The following is a 19,060-nucleotide window of genomic DNA, read 5'->3' on the forward strand; positions in this document are numbered from 1 at the left end:
GAGAGTAAGCAATATAAATGTTACCAAATTATCAGAATGGTATATAAATGACATTTTCATTCATAGAAAACAATAATTTTTATTTAGTGTGAAATAAAATAATTCCTGTTGATTAGTTGAGGAAACATCACTGTAAATGTATTTACATTATATGAAACTGCAACAACTTCAATGCAACGATAAAAGTAGTTTTTCTATAAACTTCTCTGCCTCTTATTTTGCATGGTAAAAGCAGTCACCAATTTGAGATTTTTTTTGAAAGATATATCTCTTGATTATGCTTTATTTGACATATATAAAATGCAAGGGCTAGAAAATAAAGCTTATAAAAACAATTTTACTGGCAAGAATCATAATGGAACTGCAAAAATTATAATCTAGTCAATGACTGCAATTTATAGACATACACCATTATCTTTATCAATTGAAATCATGACTACATTAAATCCTACAGGCAATAACACAGCCAAAAAAAAGAAAAAAAAAAAATGAATGATGACAAAAAATGTAAGGAAAATACTCCAAACAGAATTTATAATGCTCCATAAGCAGAAACACTTAGACTTTGTCTATAAGAATACCTATTATTGATGTATGGCGGTGACCACGGGGCAAAACTTGTAAATAACCTCACAAGCCATTTTCTTCCCCAGCAATACAGCAATCTAGTTTCCCGTAAGCATCTCAACTATTACTGAAAAATAGCCTCCTGGCATTTACAAAGCAGTTGACTTCATACTTTAGTCCATGCATATATAATTAGATAGTTATATTTAAAATCAATATTCAATCCTTCAAAAGACATTATGCTTTTAAAACTTTAACTTTAAATTGATTTTTAACTATTTTATGTGCTTTAAAATTAACATGTAATTCAGCCTCAGATACTCTGAGATGGTGTTAGTTGTTATATGAATGTGCTAAACTTTATCACTGCAGAAACACGAAGTTGGCACTTCTACAATTTCTAATGCTATCATTAATTTTACATGAAGAGCAGAAGTATAGTTTTACTTTAGTTTAATAAAAAGGCAAGCTTGTGACAATACTGTTTTTTATTACTTTAGGCTAGGTAGAGGAATAGAGCTGGAGACTACAAAAAAGGCTGTATCATAGGTACTGAATGTTCTTGTGAGAGGGCTGTACTAGACTATTTTCAAATCTTAATTTTACTTAGGAAAGAAAGTAATTTCTATCAAACATTTTACTTACAATAAACCTTTATGAAACAAGGAGGAATATAAGCAAACACATACAAACACACATGTGTACAGACATTCGTATACACATTTAACTTGTAGGAGCTTCCAACAAAAACCCTGAGTGGTAATTCCTGGGTCACAGATGTCACAGTGCCAGCCATGCTAACAAAATCTATCCCAGAAAGGCCATGTTTATATTAAGAGATGCAACAATCATGGATTAAGATATATAGTATATCCATTAAAGTCACTAATAATCATTTAAATAATGTTTTAGTAAAGGATTATCAAAATCTTCACTATTACTACAATACTAAATTTATTGATTAGTAATGTCCTACTTCATGAAGTGGTTACCTTCCACCCAATCCTGTTTTAAGAAGTAAACATCGACTCTTTGGTAATTTCAATGGTTTTAATGAAGAACGACTGGGCATCTGTTTTCACAGACTTAAGTCCAGTCCCAAAGGAAAAATTATCATGGTTTCTCTGAAAATGTTTATTAGGTATCTAAATGACAGCTCAGATTGTAATCGGCATTTAAGCAACAAAAATCCACTGCCCTTTAAAATGTAATGGTCTCTGGCAGCATCTTAATCACATCATCCTTTAACTCCAGGCTCTAAATTTATTCCAAGAGACTCAACTGAATTTGGCTCATTTTAAATGGAACTCTGTTATATTTTTTTAAATATTCGCTGGAATGGTTAGATACATTACAAGACAGTAAGTTACCTGCCTAATGACTCTGTACCTTTAAACTCATTGAAAACCAAGCAATTTGAAATAAGCATGTGAGTGTGCAACTGCTGAACTGACATCTTCCTGCGGCCTATCTGATTTTTAAGCTGTAGGAAAGAATAGTCCGCAGTGACCCTCCAGGTGATAGAATGTAAAATAGAAGAGTATGAAATGTGTTTTGTGAAGCAGAACTTTATGTCAGGTTAAAGCTAGACACATCTCCTCCACTGAATCTAAGCTCGTCAATTGCGCACCTAAAATTTTATGGGGAAGGATACTGTTTGATGCAGTCCACCAGTGGTCCATAACAGCAGTCGTTCACAATGCACTGCAGACAAACAAGAGAAGGGGTCTGGGATGGGGTGGCTACAAAAATCATTCCAGTAAACATCCTAAAAGCAGTAATTACTTTTCTACCCCCACCCCCCCAAAAAAAGCTATCAAAAGGTTGTTCAGATTTAATCACAGAAAACAAAAATTGCATGCTTTTTATTTACTATAAAAGCAGGCTATTAAAAAGGTGAAATGCTCTTCTCACAAATATTGCATTGCCATTTATGGTGCACTCTGACCTCAGTGATAGTTTATGATGACAGTAATTAAATGAGGTCTAAAATCCTTTACTCTGCTAGGCAGATAACAGCACTGCCACTGAAAATAGACAGCTGTGATTAATACCTGATAGACCTGATTTGCTAGAACTCCATCTGGAATCTGAGAAGGGTCCCGTAGCATACTATTTATAACAGACTTGGAGGCTGTGGAAGAGAAGAGATAAACTATTAAGACAGTCAACATACTTTTAATGCAACATGAGAAATGACATATACCTACATACACACAAACCATGAAAACAAAAATATTACTGATACTAATCATTTTTCCATTTTTAATCTAAGAGAATCTTTTAATTAGACCATGTTGCCAAGTTTATAAACCACATTGCCAGATTTGATGATGACCTATTTTTTCCAAGGTAAATTAAGAAGTCTAGACCTAAAACATATGTCTTTTTGCAGATAAATTAGCTTTGGAAAAGCTCACTTGGAAAAAAAATCCTGCAAAAACAACCAGAAAAGAAAAATATTTACTTTGTGCAGGTAGGTATTTTATAACCAAGCATATGTATATGTACAGCTTAGTTAAAACAGGTCAGATTTAAAGACATCAATGATGTCAATAAAAATAACTCTCAACCATCTCTGAGTACTAAACCTTTCTAAAACAGTTCTCTTCAAATTCAATAAAATATTATGCCTATTCACAGGTGAGAAAATTAGGTAATACTGGCTAATTGGGGGAATCTTAAATTTAAAAAGTGTGCGCGCGTGTGTGTGTGCGCACGCATGTGTGTACAGTTGTCTCTTAGTATCTGAAATCCATCAAGGATTGGTTCCAGGAGGCCTTCTGCACCCCCAACCCCCAACACTAAATTCCATAGATGCTCAAATCCTTTACATAAAATGGCATAGGACTTGCATATAATCCAAGCACAACCTTCCATACATTTTAAATAATCTCTAGATAACTAACAATAACTAATACACTGTAAATGCTGTATAAATAGTATTATTTAGGGAGTAATGACAAGAACAATCTGCACATGCTCAGTACAGATAAGACTTTTTTGTTCCATATTTCAACTCATGCTTTTAGACCCCAAGATATGGAGGTCTCACTGTGTGTGTGTGTGTGTGTTTGTGTGTGTGTGTTGGGATAATATGTATTTACTATGTACACAAGTTTTCCACCTAAAATATGCCTTGTCCACTTGCAAATTAAGCTGAAATCCCAGCGAGTGCTACAGAAGAATAAAGGCAGTAAGGGAGACATCTAGTGAAGGATGTTATACAGGTGACAACCTATGAAAAGTCCTGGACTCCCTTTTGTTCACCACTGGTATGTAGCAGCTCAGGGGGCCAAAGTTCCTCTTGAGGAATGGGAGGAATGCAGGTCTGTAAACTGAAGCTAAGTCAGGTATTACCTTGGAATCGATTCTGTCAAAGTCCTCCAGTGGAATCATTCCCAAGTATGAGCAAAATAGCTTAGAGTTGGACCCAGACAAGCACAAACTCAAATGCATATAGTGTAATTTAGTTACGAAAATGAACACAGATTCTGGATCTACATCATTCAAGTTGCAAGATGATTATTAATCTAACTTTTTTTATGTTCTTTATCAAGTTCAGTGATATAAGAACACTGACAGATATGATAAATGTTAGTAAATTCTGGGCAAGGAAATAAGGCAATTATACCTTATTCGCTTAAGCATAGTATTGAGTCTACAAAAAAAAAAGTTCAACTATTTTAATCATTGCCTAACGTTAGTCACACAACTGCATGTGTAAAGCAACAGTTACATATTTAACAGTCATTTGTAAATATGTGTTTATACTGAATATGGAGAAGGCATGTGGAAATCCAAAGAGAGGACCACCTAGCTTTCTTATCCAGCTCTGTCTCAACAATCAGCTTTGGAGCCCGATGAGATCACCTCAGCTGACTCAAGGGTTCCTGTGTAATTCTCCAGAGAAAACAACTACAAAGTTTAAACAATAGTAAGAAACCAGACTTATGCATTTGCCACATACAAACATAGGTGTGACCCATTATTTCTGTAAGGCATAATCAGGGATAAGTGGTACAAATATTGACAATATAAAGCAGCTAATCATCTTATAAAGGAATAGATTATGGCAGCAATATTATTAAAGAGATAATGATGTCCCTGGTAGCCTGCTTAGTTTCACAACCTAATTCAAAGGCCTGGCCAGGGGAAGGGGATCAAAGCACTTGTCACACACTTGGTCACATTCTCTGAGGACATTTAAGGGTCTCAAGGAAAAAGAAGCACCTTCCCCGCATGTACCTGGTCGTGGCTAAGGTCTTACACTGCAAACTCTCTTCCTTATGTGAGGAAAAGGGAACATATTAATGGTCCAGCAGTGTGACCCAAAGTGCTATTCTATGGAAAATTACCAATCTCATGCCAAATTATATGCAAATTCATCACTAAAATCATTAAACAAAGGCTCTCTTAAAAAAAGAAGTGGGACAATGCTCTAGGACATGAGAAAAGTGAGTCATTTATTTTGAGAGAAGAAAAGGAACTATCAAAAGAAGAATCTGATGACATAATTTCCCTTGCAATATAAATTTTAGAATAGTGTGCTTATCAAGATTAAGGATCATAACCAATAAATTTGTTAAAAAAATAGTTGGTACGCTTTGAATAGAACACTATTCAAAACAAAGGAAGTCAGTTGTTTTAAATGTAGTAAAAACTACATATTGAGTCCACTTCTTTTAAACCCAAAGAAATGTCTTTTCTCTTCTTGAAACCTGTCATTTTTCAGAGCAAGAGAGAAAGCACTAATGACAGTCAAGGCCTCTGGGGCAGACCTAGGGCGTGCCTGTTCTCCACAGGTGGGGCTTTCCACTCTGACTTTGTGAAGGACTGTTAGTATCTTAGTCCAGCCAGAAAGTGAGTATCATCTACTTCTATTCACATGTTCTGAAGTTTAGGAATCTCAGAATGATGATGTTGCTTTCACAGTTTACTCCTGCCACTGCTCCTACTGACCAAATTCTCATTTATACCAAGCAAGTACACAGCAAGAATGCCGTCACTTGGAGCAAGGTCGAGGAATAGGAGAGAACTGTTATCTTTGAACACAAGCTGCTATGGACAGGCAACAGGCAATGGCTGGGCTAAGATATGATGCCTAAGACTATGCTCATTTCATTGTAAAATTTTCTTAAGATTAAAAAAAACTCCTAAGTTTAATGCAATAAACATCTAAATACCAACTAACCTGATTTAACTTGTGCATCTGCATCTGGAATAAATTTACCTTAGATGATCTAATATTAACTTGTATAAACTTTCTTCTTTATGTCTTGTTAGAGGTTAATTTTAAAATAGGATTTTTAAAGAAACCAAAATTTATCACTGTTGATCCTTTCTACTGAGCTATTTCTTCTAATTATGTTTCATTTATCTTTTTTCATCATTATATCCTGCTGTTTTACTTGGAGTTGGCCATACTATATTTTACTACCTTACCATTTTTATAAAATTCATTTTCAAGGGCTGAGGCTGTAGCTCAGTGGTACAGCACATGTGTGGCATGTGTGAGGTCCTGGGTTTAATCTGCACATCAAAAACATTCATTTCAATTTTTTAATATATACATTTTTTTAAGGTGGAAAGGTTTATTTAGCTCATAGTTTATAGAGGTTTCAGTTCATAGATGTCTGACTCCAAGGCAGGGTGGCATGCTAGAGGGGCATCACTGAGGAGAAATGTTTATGGCAGGCAGAAGATAGCAAAAGCAAGCAAACTACCAGTGACAAGTGACAAGACACTTTCTGTCCCTTATATCTTATTCAGGCTAACTACTCTAAGGGCAGACAGCACTTACATTCTTTTTTTCTTTTAAATTTTATTTTATTGGCACATTTCAGATATACAATATAAGGACATTCATCCTTGGAAATTCGCACCTTTACATAATCTCTACTGGTTCTTAGTTTTTCCCCCTTCCCATATCCTTCCTTCAACCCCTCCATCCCTCCCTATTTACAAAGACTGTTTCCAGTTTTCATTTTCTCATATTAATTCCGTTCGTTTCTTTCCTTTTGTCTATCCCTTCCACTTCCCCTTTCCCTTTGCCCCGTTTCTTCCTATTTCACATTATCGGTTACACCTTTTACTCATTTACACTTTCAGTTTCTCACACTAGACACACTACTCAGTATTTGTACATGTGTGTCCTATTTATTTCACTTAAGAGTATTGCCTCAATGTACGTGCATTTAGCAATAAATGTCTCTACTTTCTCATTTTTATGGCTGCGTAGTACTCCATTTTATTTTTTAAAAACCACATTTTCTTTATCCAGTCTCCAGTTGATGGACATTTGAGCTGTTTCCAAGTTTTAGCTATTACAAACTGTGCTGCTATGAACATGGGTGCACATATATCACTGTGGTATGATTCTTTTAATTCTTTGGGGAAGATCCTCAGCAGTGGAATAGCGGGGTCAAATGGGATTTCAGTCCTAGTTCTTTGAGGTATCTCCATACTGATTTCCACAGTGGTTGCACCAGTGTACACTCCTACCAACAATGGAGAAGGGTTCCTTTCTCTCCACAACCCCACCAGCATTTGTTATTGGTTGATTTCTTGAGAGCAGCCATTCCTTCTGGGGTGAGGTGGAATCTCAGCGTTGTTTTCATTTGCATCTCTCAAATGACCGGTGATGTTGAACATCTTTTCATATATATATTTGCCATTACTACTTCTTTGTCTGAGAGATGTCTGTTCATTTCAGATGCCCATTTTTGGATTGGGTCTTTAACTTGGGAGGTCTGATTTTTTTAAGTTCTTTATAGATTCTAGATAGTAAACATTTGTCTGAGAGACCGCTGGTGAAAGTTTTTTCCCACATTGTGGGTTGTCTCTTCACACTGGTGGTGGTTTCTCTTGCTGTACAGAAGCTTTTTAGTAAGAAGAGATCCCACTTGTTCATTGTTTGTGTGAGATCACGGGCAAATGAGGTTTTGTTCATAAAATCCTTTCCTACACAAATGTCTTCAAGAGTTCTACCTAACCTCTGTTCCAGCTGGTTCAGCGTTTCTGTTTTAATATTTAGATCTTTAATGCATTTCAATTTTAGTTTACTGCATGGTGAGAGATATAGGCCTAGTATTAATCTTTGGAAAGGTGAAACCCAATTTCACCAGCACCATTTATTAAAGAGGCTATCTTTCCTCCAGTGAGGGTGTTTGGCTCCTTTGTCGAAGATGAGGTGGCTGAGTGTGTCTGGCATTGTTTCTGCATCTTCTAATCTGTTCCAGTGGTCCTCAGGTCAGTTTCTTTGCCAGGACCATGCTGTTTTCATCACAGTAGCTTTGCAGTATAGTTTCAAGTTGCAGGTTGTAATACCCCTTGCCATGTCTCTGTTACCTAGAATTGCTTTTGCTATTCTAGGTCTCTTCTTGTTCCAAATGAATTTTTGGATCGTTTTCTCAAGGTCTGTGAAGTATGCTGCTGGGATTTCAATTGGGATTGCATTGAACCTATGTAGCAGTTTTGGAAGTATGGCCATTTTTCAATATGTTGATCCTTCCTACCCAGGAGGAAGGGATTTCTTTCTATTTTCTGATATCGTCTTCAATCTCTCTTCTCAGAGTGCTATAGTTTTCAGAGAAGAGGTCTTTAATTTCTTTTGTTAGGTTGATTCCTAGGTATTTCAGTTTTTTGGATGCTATTGCTAAAGGAATTGTTTGCCCTATTTGCTCTCAGTGAGTCTGTTGTTGGTGTAGAGGAAAGCTATGGATTTTTTTTTTTTTTTTTTTTGGTACGAGGAATTGAACTCAGGTCCTTGTGCTTGCGTAACAGGCGGCGAAACCACTGAGCTAAATCCCCGGCCCTGAAAGCTATCAATTTTTGTGTGTTGACCTTGTATCCAGCTACTCTACTGAATTTGGTTATTAAGTCTAGAAGACTTTTGGTAGAGTTCTTGGGGTCTTCTATATAGAGTATCATGTCATCTGCAAATAATGACAATTTGACTTCTTCATTTCCGATCTTTATTCCATTTATTTCTTTCTCTTGTCTAATTCCTCTGGCTAATGTTTCCAAAACTATACTGAACAGGAGTGGTGATAGTGGACATTCTGGTCTTGTTCCTGATTTTGGTGTGAAGAATTTCAGTTTTTAACCATCTAGTATGATACTAGCTGTTGTTTTTTCATAGATGGCTCTTATCAGATTGAGGTAGAGACCATCTACTCCAATTTTTTGTAGGATTTTTATCATAAATGTGTATTGGATTTTTTGATGCTTTTTCTGCATGTACTGAGATGATCATATGGTTTTTGTCCTTGGCTCTATTGATATGGTGTATTACATTGATTGATTTGCATATGTTGAACCATCCCTGCATGCCTGGGATAAATCTTCTTCATGGTCTTCTGCATTCCAGTTGCCAGTATCTTAGTAAGGATTTTTGCATCTATTTTCATTAGTGAGATTGGCCTATAGTTCTCTTTTATGGTTGGGTGTTTCTCTGCTTTGGGGATCAAGGCGATACTTGCTTCCAGGAATGAATTTGGGAGTATTGCTTCCCTTTCAATTTCATTGAAGAGTTTAAAGAGTAGTGGCAGTAGTTCCTCTCTAAATGTCTTATAGAATTCAGCAGTGAAGTCATCAGGACCCGGGCTTTTCTTAGTTGGTAAGTTTTTAATTACATTTTCAATTTCACTGATGGACATTGGGTTGTTTAGAATTTTTAGGTCTTCTTTGTTCAACTTAGATAATTCATATGTATCTAAGAATCTGTCCATTTCTTCTGTGTTTTCCATCTTATTGGCATATAGGTTCTAGAAGTAGGTATTGATGATCCTCTGGATTTCTGCTGAGTCTGTTGTAATTTCACTCTTTTCATTCCTAATTGCATGGATTTGGGCCTTTTCTTTCCTTTTTCTGATAAGGTTGGCTAAGGGTTTGTCAATTTTGTTGATTCTTTCGAAGAACCAACTCTTGGCTTCATTGATTTTTTTGTATTGTTCTCTTAGTCTCCATTGCATGGATTTGTGCTCTGATCTTTATAATTTCCTCCCTTGTATAAGCTTTGGGTTTGTCCTGCTTTTCTTTTTCTAGAAGTTTGAGGTTCAGCATCAGGTTGATTAATTTGGCTCGCTCGGTTTTCATAATATACGTATTCACTGCTATGAATTTCCCTCAAGACTGCTTTCATTGTGTCCCATAGATTCCGGTATGTTGTACTGTCATTGTCATTAAATTGAAGGAATTCTCTGATTTCTTCTTTAATTTTCTCTGTGATCCACTGGTTATTCAAAAATGTGTTCAATTTCCATGTGTTTATGAGGTTTTTGCGCTTTCTTTTGGTATTGATCTCCAATTTCCTCACAGTAAGGTCTGATAATATACAGGGGATAACTTCATTTCCTTTGCACTTACCTAAATGTGTTCTATGAGCGAGTATGTCGTCTATTTTGGAGAATGACCCATATGCAGCTGAAAAGAATGTGTATTCTGATTTTATGGGGTGGAACACTCTGCAAACATGTTAAGTTCATTTGCTGAAGAGTTTGATTGAGTTCTAGTATTTCATTGCTTATGTTTTTCTAGTTGATCCATCTGTTTGTGACAATGGGGTATTGAGGTCCCTCACTACTACTGTATTAGTGCTTATATGATTTTTCATGTCTGTTAGTATTTGTTTTATATAGTTGGGCGCACTAGTGTTTGGTGCATAAATATTTATGATTGTCTTCTCTTCCTGTTGGATTATTCCCTTTTCAAGGATGTAGTGTCCTTCTTTGTCTCTCTTAATCAGTGTGGATTTGAAATCCACTTGGTCTGCAAAGAGGATAGCTACTCCTGCTTTTTTGGGGGTTCCTGTCGCATGGAGTATTGTTTTCCACCCTACTTTCAGTCTATGAGTTTCTTTTTTTTTTCTTTTTTTTCGTACGGGGGATCAAACTCGGGTCCTTGCACTTGTGCAGCAGGCGGCGAAACCACTGAGCTAAATCCCCAGCCCAAGTGTGTTTCTTCTATGCAGAATATTGTTGGATCTTGCTTCTTGACCCATTCTGCCAGTCTATTTCTTTTGACTGGTGAGTTGAGGCCATTAACATTGATGGTTATAACTGATATGTATTGACTTATCATTGTCACAACTTTTTCTGTTTGTTGGATTCTCCCACTTTGCTTTTAATTTCTTGTCATGCCCAGTGGATTCATTCTGCTGTGCTTCCTGGGGTTGTGATCCTCATTGTCTTTTCCTAGGATTTTGTCTAAAATTTTTTGGAGTGCTCATTTGGTATTCATGAAGTTCCTACGGTGCTCTTTGTCATGAAAGTACCTTATTTCTCCATCAATTTTGAAAGATAGTTTGGGAGGGTACATTGGAGGGTAGGTACATCAATCTGGGTTGGAGGCTGTTTTCTTTTAGGGCTTGAAATATGTCACCCCAAGTTCTTCTTGCCTTGAGAGTTTGCTTTGAGAAGTCTGTGATTCTGATGGGCTTTCCTTTGTATGTGATTTGTTTCTTTTCTCTCACTGCTTGTAGAACTTTGTTCTTCTGTTGTGTTTCTGGAATCTTAACAATTATATGCCTATGTGTACATTTTTTTTTGAGGAAGGCTACTTGGAGTCCTATATGCCTCACTCATCTGTATGTCAAGTTCTTTTACCCTGCTTGGGAAATTTTCTGCCATCACTTCTGTGAACAGGTTTTTCATGTCATCTGCACTCTCTCCTGTTTTTTCATTGACTCCAATCAGTCTTATGTTATTCTTCTTTGCATTGTCTAACAGCTGCTGGATTGATTTCTCATGGTTCCTTACAATTTTAAAGAAATTTTTCTTTTCCTGGTTACTAATTACAATCTTATCTTCTATATCTGATATTCTGTCCTCACACTGGCTCATTCTGCTGCATAGACTTTCAATGGAGTTTTTAATTTCCTGGAAATCTGTTTGCACTTGTTTTATGGATTCCATTTGTTTCCTATGTTGGAATTCCATCATGTTCCTCAGCTCCTCTCTAGATTTATTAATCATGTCCTGCACTATGGGCACAATCTCTGCTGTTGTCTGAAAAATTATTTCCGATTTCATTTTTTCCAGATCCTCTTTTGTTGCTAGTTCAGGGAGTCCAGGTGGTTGAGTATCACATGGTTTCATCTCGTTTCCCTTTGGAGTTGCTGTAGGTGATCTGGAAGTCTGGTTCTGAGGCTTGTTAATGTGTCTTCTCATTTTGACGCGTGGTGGGGGGGAGTTGGTTGGTTATGGCTGGCGCCTGGGCAGCTCACTTCCTCTGTGCTGGGAATGGTGATAGGTTGCCCTGTAAGTCTCCTACTCTGCGCTGGGAGCTGTGGCATGTTGATCCGGAAGCCTCCTTTGCACTCTATAGTTGAGGCTGGCTTTGAATTCACTGTGTAACCCATGCTGGCCTGGAACTCACAGTGATCCTCCTGCCTCAGTTTCCCAAGTACTGGGATTACAGGTGTCCATCATCATTCTTGGCTAATACATATTTTTCAAGGTTTTAATACTCTCAAAATTTAACCATACAAAACCAGTTTTATTGTCTTTTATTTATAAATATTTTCTAGTTTTCATGATATCAGCTTTGCCCTGCTAAATACTTAAACATTTTAGATTTTTGCTATTTCTAATTTGTGGTAGCTATGTTAATATGGGGCATTTGTTTGACTTTCTTTGTGGTTTTATTCGATAAATCTGTAAAAAAATATTTTCTTCTTAAAATCCTGAAATTTTGCTTTTTGAGGGATAAAGTTCAGTTATGTCTACCAGGTTATGATTTTTAATTATATTGTTTAAATCTTCTATATCTTTATTGTTCCCAAAGTAGATAGGAAATAATCATCTCCTAGTACTCTGGATCTGTCAGTCTCTCTTTATATTTTTGCAGACACTTTCTATATTTGGAGATCATATACTTTTGATTGTATGCACACTCCCAGTGTTACACACATAACTCTCTGTAAGTATATCTTTTGATAACAAGTCACAACTGTCTCTAATAAAATTTTTTCTTAGGTTAAATGTTATCAACTGGTAACATTGTTCCACAGTTTTTCTTTTGGATAATATCTACCTTGTATATCTGATATTCCATTTCTTTACATATAAATTTATTGTGTTACTATGTCTTAGTGTTACTCTCAGAAATAACATTTAGCAAGATTTTCTAAAATTCTATTAGGAAGCCTCTGCTTTGAATGATGTGAGTTTAATCCATTTACATTTGTTGTAACTGATGCTTTCAGACTTACTTTTGCTCTCTTATTTTCCAAGTTCTGCTAATCATTCTTTCCTCTTTTTTCTACATTCTAATTAATTTTTATTATTCTCCCTTTATTATCTTAGAAGTAATATGCTGTATATCCATTTTTTAGCAGTACTCTCAAAAAATATTTAAACAATCAACATCTAATCTTTATTGTTTTTTATAAAGGAATCTGGAAAGCACTCATTCCCTCTATCATTAGACTTTATTGTGCCTATTTTAGTAACCGTCTTGTTTGTAAACATATTTCCCAACTAATCTGTGTAAGTGGTCTACTTTAGGTGACAACTGGGCCAGGGCTATGGGTGCAGAAATATTTGGTAAAACATTCCTCTGGACTTGTCTGTGAGGTGTTTCTGGGCAAGCTTAACATCTGAGTAGAGAGCAGACAATACTCCCCAATGTGGTGGGGCCTAGCCAGCTAAGGCCTAACTAGAGCAAGAAGCTAAGTTATCAGAAAAATGCCTTCTGCCTTGGAGCTAGGACCTCAGTATTTTCCCAGCCTTTAGTATCTAGCTGAAACACTGGCTTTTCCTGGCCTTCCAGCCAGATGGCTTTTAGACTGTAATCACAGCCACTTGCTCTCACAGGTCTCTGGCTTGCAAACTGCAGAACTTGGGAGTTACCAATCACAACCTCCATAATCCCACGAGCCAGGCTCTTATATATACAGTTTTAGCATATCACATTCACACATCTTATTTTTGTATCTCAAGATAGCCCTGAGTTACCCTCAATGCCCCTCCCCCCACCTGCAACAATCCTCAATTTTTTTTAAAGCACTCAATTCTTATTTAGATTGATCAACCCATCTGCCAAGTTCCCTTTTCAATGTTGCTTCTGGAATCCCACTGTCCTCTTTTGAGTTCAATATTCTTGTTGCTCCAGCATCACATTTATTAGTTCTTTTACCTGGGATTGCTTAGTAGTAAAATCCCATGGTCTGTTCTTGTCTTGAATGACAATATAAAGAGATATACAATTGCAGGCCAAGGGTCATTCTAATTTAACTCTTTGAAGCTATGATTCTACTGTCTCTTGGCCTCTACAGTTACTGACAAGAACTATACTGTGAAGCTACCAATAATCCTTGTATATGTAATATGTGTTTTATTTCCAGTGACTTTTAGAATCTTCTTTGATAGTCAATGATTTCATCACTGTGTGACTAGGCATGGTGATTTTTATTTAGCTGCTGTGGGATTAGCTATGTTTTATGAACTTCAGGATATAGGTCTTAAACTATTTGAAAAAAAGCTAAGCCATTATTGTTTGTACTTGAATGTTTTTTGTTTTTTGTTTAGGATTTCTAAGTCTTTGTCGTGGAAATATGGTCCATCAACAAATCCGATCATAGTTTTGAACATTTGAAGGCCCTTTAATAAAACATTCAGGGGGAAGCTTGTTTCCTGTTTTTGTTTGAAGGCATCAGTAGCAGGACAGATTAGAAAGAAGAAACTATTAGTGGGTGCAGAGATAGGCTATTTGAAAATATATGGCTGGAGAAAATATTTGAAAATATATGCTTCTTGTCTTTACAATCATTAAATTAAGTATCTACATGTCAAAATGGCTTGTTATATAATCAAAAGATATTTTAATAGTACTCATAGTAACCACAAAGCAAAAATCTATAACAGACAAATCAAAAACAAGGAAGGAATCAAAGCATACTAGGAGAGTAAATCACTTAACCACCAATGAAGACTGCAAGAGAGTGTTAGCTGTTTTTGATGTCAGAACTGTAAAACTATAGAAAAAAAAGGTGCTTCCAAAAAGTGGGCAGCTCTAATAATAGAGAGGGGGGCAAATGACAGAGAAGTGGAAAAGGTGGAGAGCAGAATCACCTCTGCCTCCTCTGAAGACCTCTGTGCTGCAAGGTATCTGGCAGCGTCGGGAGAATGGCCATTGGGTATTAGAAAATAAATGTTACTCTGATTTCTCTAAAGGCTGCCTCTGTGTCCCAGGCCAAAGTACTGTGCTAATCATTAAATGGAAAAAACAAGTCAACTTACTCTTCTGGGTTCAAGAATCCGTTCCATTGGATTCTCAAATGTAATCCCCCCACCTTTTTTTTTTTTTTTTTTTTGAGAGGGAGCTTTATTAAACAACAATTCTCAATCTACTCTTTTCAGCTGTATGGGCTAGGCTCAGGAGACAGCTTCACTTTGTATGGTCTCAACTGGATAGGTCTTTTGAAAGCTGGAGGACTCACTTTTGTGATGACCCATTCACATGTCTGGAACAGTTGGACCTAGCTCCTCACCACGTGAGCTATTCTAGGATCTGCTTGGACTTCTCCTTGAAATTCTGGCAGGGAGAACAAGGCAGACACTTAATGGCCTTTATGACCTAGTCTCCAGAAGTCACATAACAATAATGTAACTGTTACTTCATCTTCCTCCAAAGAGGAAAAACATGGATTCTTAAAAAAAAAGTGAACTTGGAAAGCTATGCATAAATACATCCCGAGAGGCAGTATGGAACAGAGGTTGCAGCAGGGGATAGACTCAGACAGACTTGGTTTGAGGCCTGGATCTTCCACCCATCAGCCATGTCATCTTGAAAACGTAATTAGTATCTGTGATCCTCATCCCCCTGCCAGAGAAAAAGTAATACTGGTGCCGTTATTATTGTTACACTGGTGCTTCAGCTGTTGTTGGCTGATATGTGGTCTGCCTTCTGCCTCTCAACATTGCATTACCAATAAGCATGGTGTTACTACCTAATGCTGAGACAGTTAAAAATGAATGGCTTCATGAGGTGTATACAAAGGTGTGAGGCCTGTTGTGGTTAAGTATGTATTGTAACCATCTTAAGAGAGACAGCCAGAAGAGCATCTGTTCAACAGGCAAAATTTGGCAATGCCAGAGTATGCTTTCTCACACACACACACACACACACACACACACACACACACAAACAACCTTTTTGCAGCACTTGGTACACAGTTCACTATCAAAGCTGTTCTCTGGAAAGAATTTGGTAGAAGTCCTTTCCATTTATTAAGCTGTTTTATCAATTGGTGCAAGGGTTAAGGCTAGTCTTTAACCACAAATTACAAGGATTCTTCCCCTTAGCTAAGGGCATTTCAAGCACATCATTTCAGCAATCAAGCAAGGAGATCTTTCCTAAAAATCACTGACAGTAATACCCATTTTTATTATGATGCTTGCTTTCCTTAGTGTAAGGTCAGGCAAATAGCTACTGCTGGAAGTAATAGAGGCAAGTACTGTAAACAGGTGAGTAACCTGTGTTTTCAAGATCCTTGAAAGTCTGCAAAGACTGCTTTTTGATTAGATCCTATCTGAACTACAAGAGAAAACCATATGTAATTGGGAACCCAAATTCAAGATCACAAATAGGTTTGAGCATGAAAGGTGGACCAGCATCAGCTGAAAGTGTATTGGATGCCAGCAATCAGTACAAAAGAAAGGATGAGTGAGAAGGGTAAGATAGACTTAAAGATGAAATGAGCTATTTGGAAGGGAAATTTATGTGCAGTCAGAATTGTGGTGTAGAACCCAGTTCTCCCTTCACTAATAAAAACAACAATCCCCCAAAAAACAGCAACACCCCAAAACAATCCCTGCAGATGACAACCTAGATGGGAGAAGGCAGCTGCTAGTGGTTACAGCTCCAGGAACACCAGGAGTTTTGACTCCTCGTGTGGCTGCTCCAGGGGCTGAGCTCCAAGACAACAACAACCTCTAAATACTAGGTAGTATTTAATCTTTCCTTCAAGCGATAGTGTGAAGCCTTTGGACTTCAAGGGCATGAAGGTCTCAAGCTATGTCTCCATGGGGTTGACCTGTCAGTGTCTTTCTCGGACAGCTGCAGCAAAAGGCCTGCAGGAGCCACTTCTCTGCATAGGACCATTCTTGAGAATTCCAGGCACTAGCCCAAGAGCTCTCTCACTGTGTATGTGTGACATCTTAGCAGTTTGATCCCAACTAATAACCTCAGTAAGAAGTATCTTTTAACATTAAGGAATCCTATAAGGAAAAATTAAATTCCAACTAGAACATAATCGTGTAAGAGTCATCAAATATGAAAGTGTTATGTGAGAATAAGAAGACAGCGCCAAAGCATTATTTTCACTGATCAGAACATTATCTCAGGCAACTACAGCTTTATAGCCATTATATACCAACAACCCTTCTCCAACAAATGCACATCAGTGAATATATATTAAACACCTGTTAATGCAATCTCTATACTTAATTGCTCCTCCAGCCCCACAGGCATCCTCCAAATCTGGAATGTATTTTCTTGTCCTTCCCTTGGCCAAAACTTCTACTCTCAAACTTCAATTCTCATCTCCTTCATTAAAGCCATCCCTTACTTTCCATTCCTTCGTCTCCCTCATACTGTGGAATGGAGAGAAGTCATGTTGTCTATCAATCATTTGGCACTTGATTAAATATTACTTTGTCATACTTTTATAAGAGGTTGATCAGGATGCTAAAATTTGAAACCATGCCACATTTTTAAAAATCTGATGAGGAATGTTTAGCACAATGTAGAAAAAAAGAGATCATATTTCTGCAGTATCTGGGAGCTTTTACATGGAGAAAGAATTAGGCTCATCATAGATCACCCCAAGAAGCTAAGAAAAACTCTTGCAAGTCTATTACTAGTTGTGAAGCTGCAAAGTTTCAGATTTCAAGCTCAGTCTTTTATGGTCCTAAATTTGGTCTATAGAGATGTTTAACTTTTTTTTATTATTATGGCCCACCAAAGAAGAATTTTAGAACCTTTTTTCTCAGTTGCTTTACTCAGTCCTCCCTACCACTGCAGTGAAGTTTTAATGCCATAGATATATTGTGTATCTGTTTATCCAAAATGCCATTTGGGAATGTGGCTCACATGACAGACTGAGGAACTGTGTCAGGTGTTTTGCAAGCTGCTTAAAAGCAGAAATATTTGCTTTATCACTCTCAAGTTGCTCTATATAAGACACCTACTAGTAAAATGCTGAATTAATTAATTAATTAATTAACAAACTGGCAAACAAAAGAGAAGGCTTCTCAAAAATCCAAGTCCTGCTTAAATTCCATTAGAGTAATTCTTAGGTAGCCATATGCATCTGACTTAATTTGAAGTTTTCTCACTATGAACAAGAAGGCTTTTTAAAAAAACAAAAAATTGCATTTGGGAAATGAAGAATATAAGGCAACATCATACAACGAATTTTAGATAAATTCTGAAAACATCCAATACTGTGTACCCCAAAAAGAACAGTACTCCCCACTGGCGTGAGCATGTAAAATGACTTTATTAGTAGCCACACAATTTCTCCTTTTATAATTGTGTATCATTTTTATAAGTATTTTACATTTATGTCAACAGGCTATTGTTTAAGGTGTAATTATAAACTTTCTCTTAAAAACATAATTAAATGACAAAAATATCAAATACCATGTATTTATTATTAGTGAATATAGTAAACAGTGAAGGTTGTACATTTCTAAAATTTCAGAAATAATGGCTTCATATTTGTGCCAAGTCAGTCAAACACTCAAGAATGTGGGGTAACCCAATCTACCTAACAAGTTTCTACTTCTTAAAAAACAATAGCATTTTTTAAAATTTATAGTGATGTCAGGTACCATTTAACACATCACTTACAGTGAAGGTGTGGCTCAGTGGTAGCACCCTTGCCTAGCATGTGTGAGGGCCTCGGTTCAATCTTCACAGTGTAAAAAACAAAAAACACAAACTCTCCACTTGTATTAACCCTGCATTCTTTGGTTTCTTTTGAGACAGGGTCTCACTATATAGTTCAGGCTCACTTTGAATTCACTGTCATCCCCTTGCCGCAGCTTCCTGAGTGCTAGGATTACAGGCATGCACCAACACACCTGGCTCTAACTTTCTGGAATTTTGGAATGGACCTCAAGCCGACTAGCCCATCTTACAAATGAAGAAATTGAGGCCCAAGGAATTTAAACAATTTGCCAAAGTCTCACTCATAGGTAATGATGGGGCTAGGATCTGATTTTGGACAACCAGGCCCATCACTAAGCTCTCTATCACTATTCTTATGACACTCAAAGGCAATCTGAAACATTCTAGATTAATGCCTCTTATCTATGGGGCCTGAACTCATTACCATTCACTCCACCTTCCTGGATTTCTCTCCAATTCAAATATTAGCAATAAACACTTAGAACTCCAAATAGGGCAAATATAGTGCCACAGAAAGATGCACTTACAGGCAAGGAGAAGACTTTGGCTCAAATTTAGAAGAGAAAGCAGGGAG

The 19,060-nt window shown here is 36.9% G+C and overlaps 1 protein-coding gene across 7 annotated transcripts in view; it reads right to left on the bottom strand.

The window, feature by feature from the left end:
• Cdin1 (CDAN1 interacting nuclease 1) overlaps nucleotides 1-19,060 on the bottom strand; it is a 311,052-nt gene that overhangs the window by 203,252 nt on the left and 88,740 nt on the right. For all 7 annotated transcript variants that reach the window (XR_015449760.1, XR_015449761.1, XM_087207451.1 and 4 more), the window contains exons 6-7: nucleotides 2,622-2,701; nucleotides 2,222-2,271 (exon numbers count right to left, since the gene is read on the bottom strand). Coding sequence is in view for 5 of the 7 variants with exons in the window: in XM_087207451.1 (XP_087063577.1) it covers nucleotides 2,222-2,271; nucleotides 2,622-2,701 (130 nt within the window). In the remaining 2 variants the exon portion in view is untranslated. The remainder of the gene's footprint in view (nucleotides 1-2,221; nucleotides 2,272-2,621; nucleotides 2,702-19,060) is intronic.

Source organism: Heterocephalus glaber, unplaced genomic scaffold (genome assembly GCF_053883595.1).
Source record: "Heterocephalus glaber isolate CG9 unplaced genomic scaffold, H.glaber_assembly_v1.0 deba00000809, whole genome shotgun sequence".
NCBI classification, from domain to species: domain Eukaryota; kingdom Metazoa; phylum Chordata; class Mammalia; order Rodentia; family Bathyergidae; genus Heterocephalus; species Heterocephalus glaber.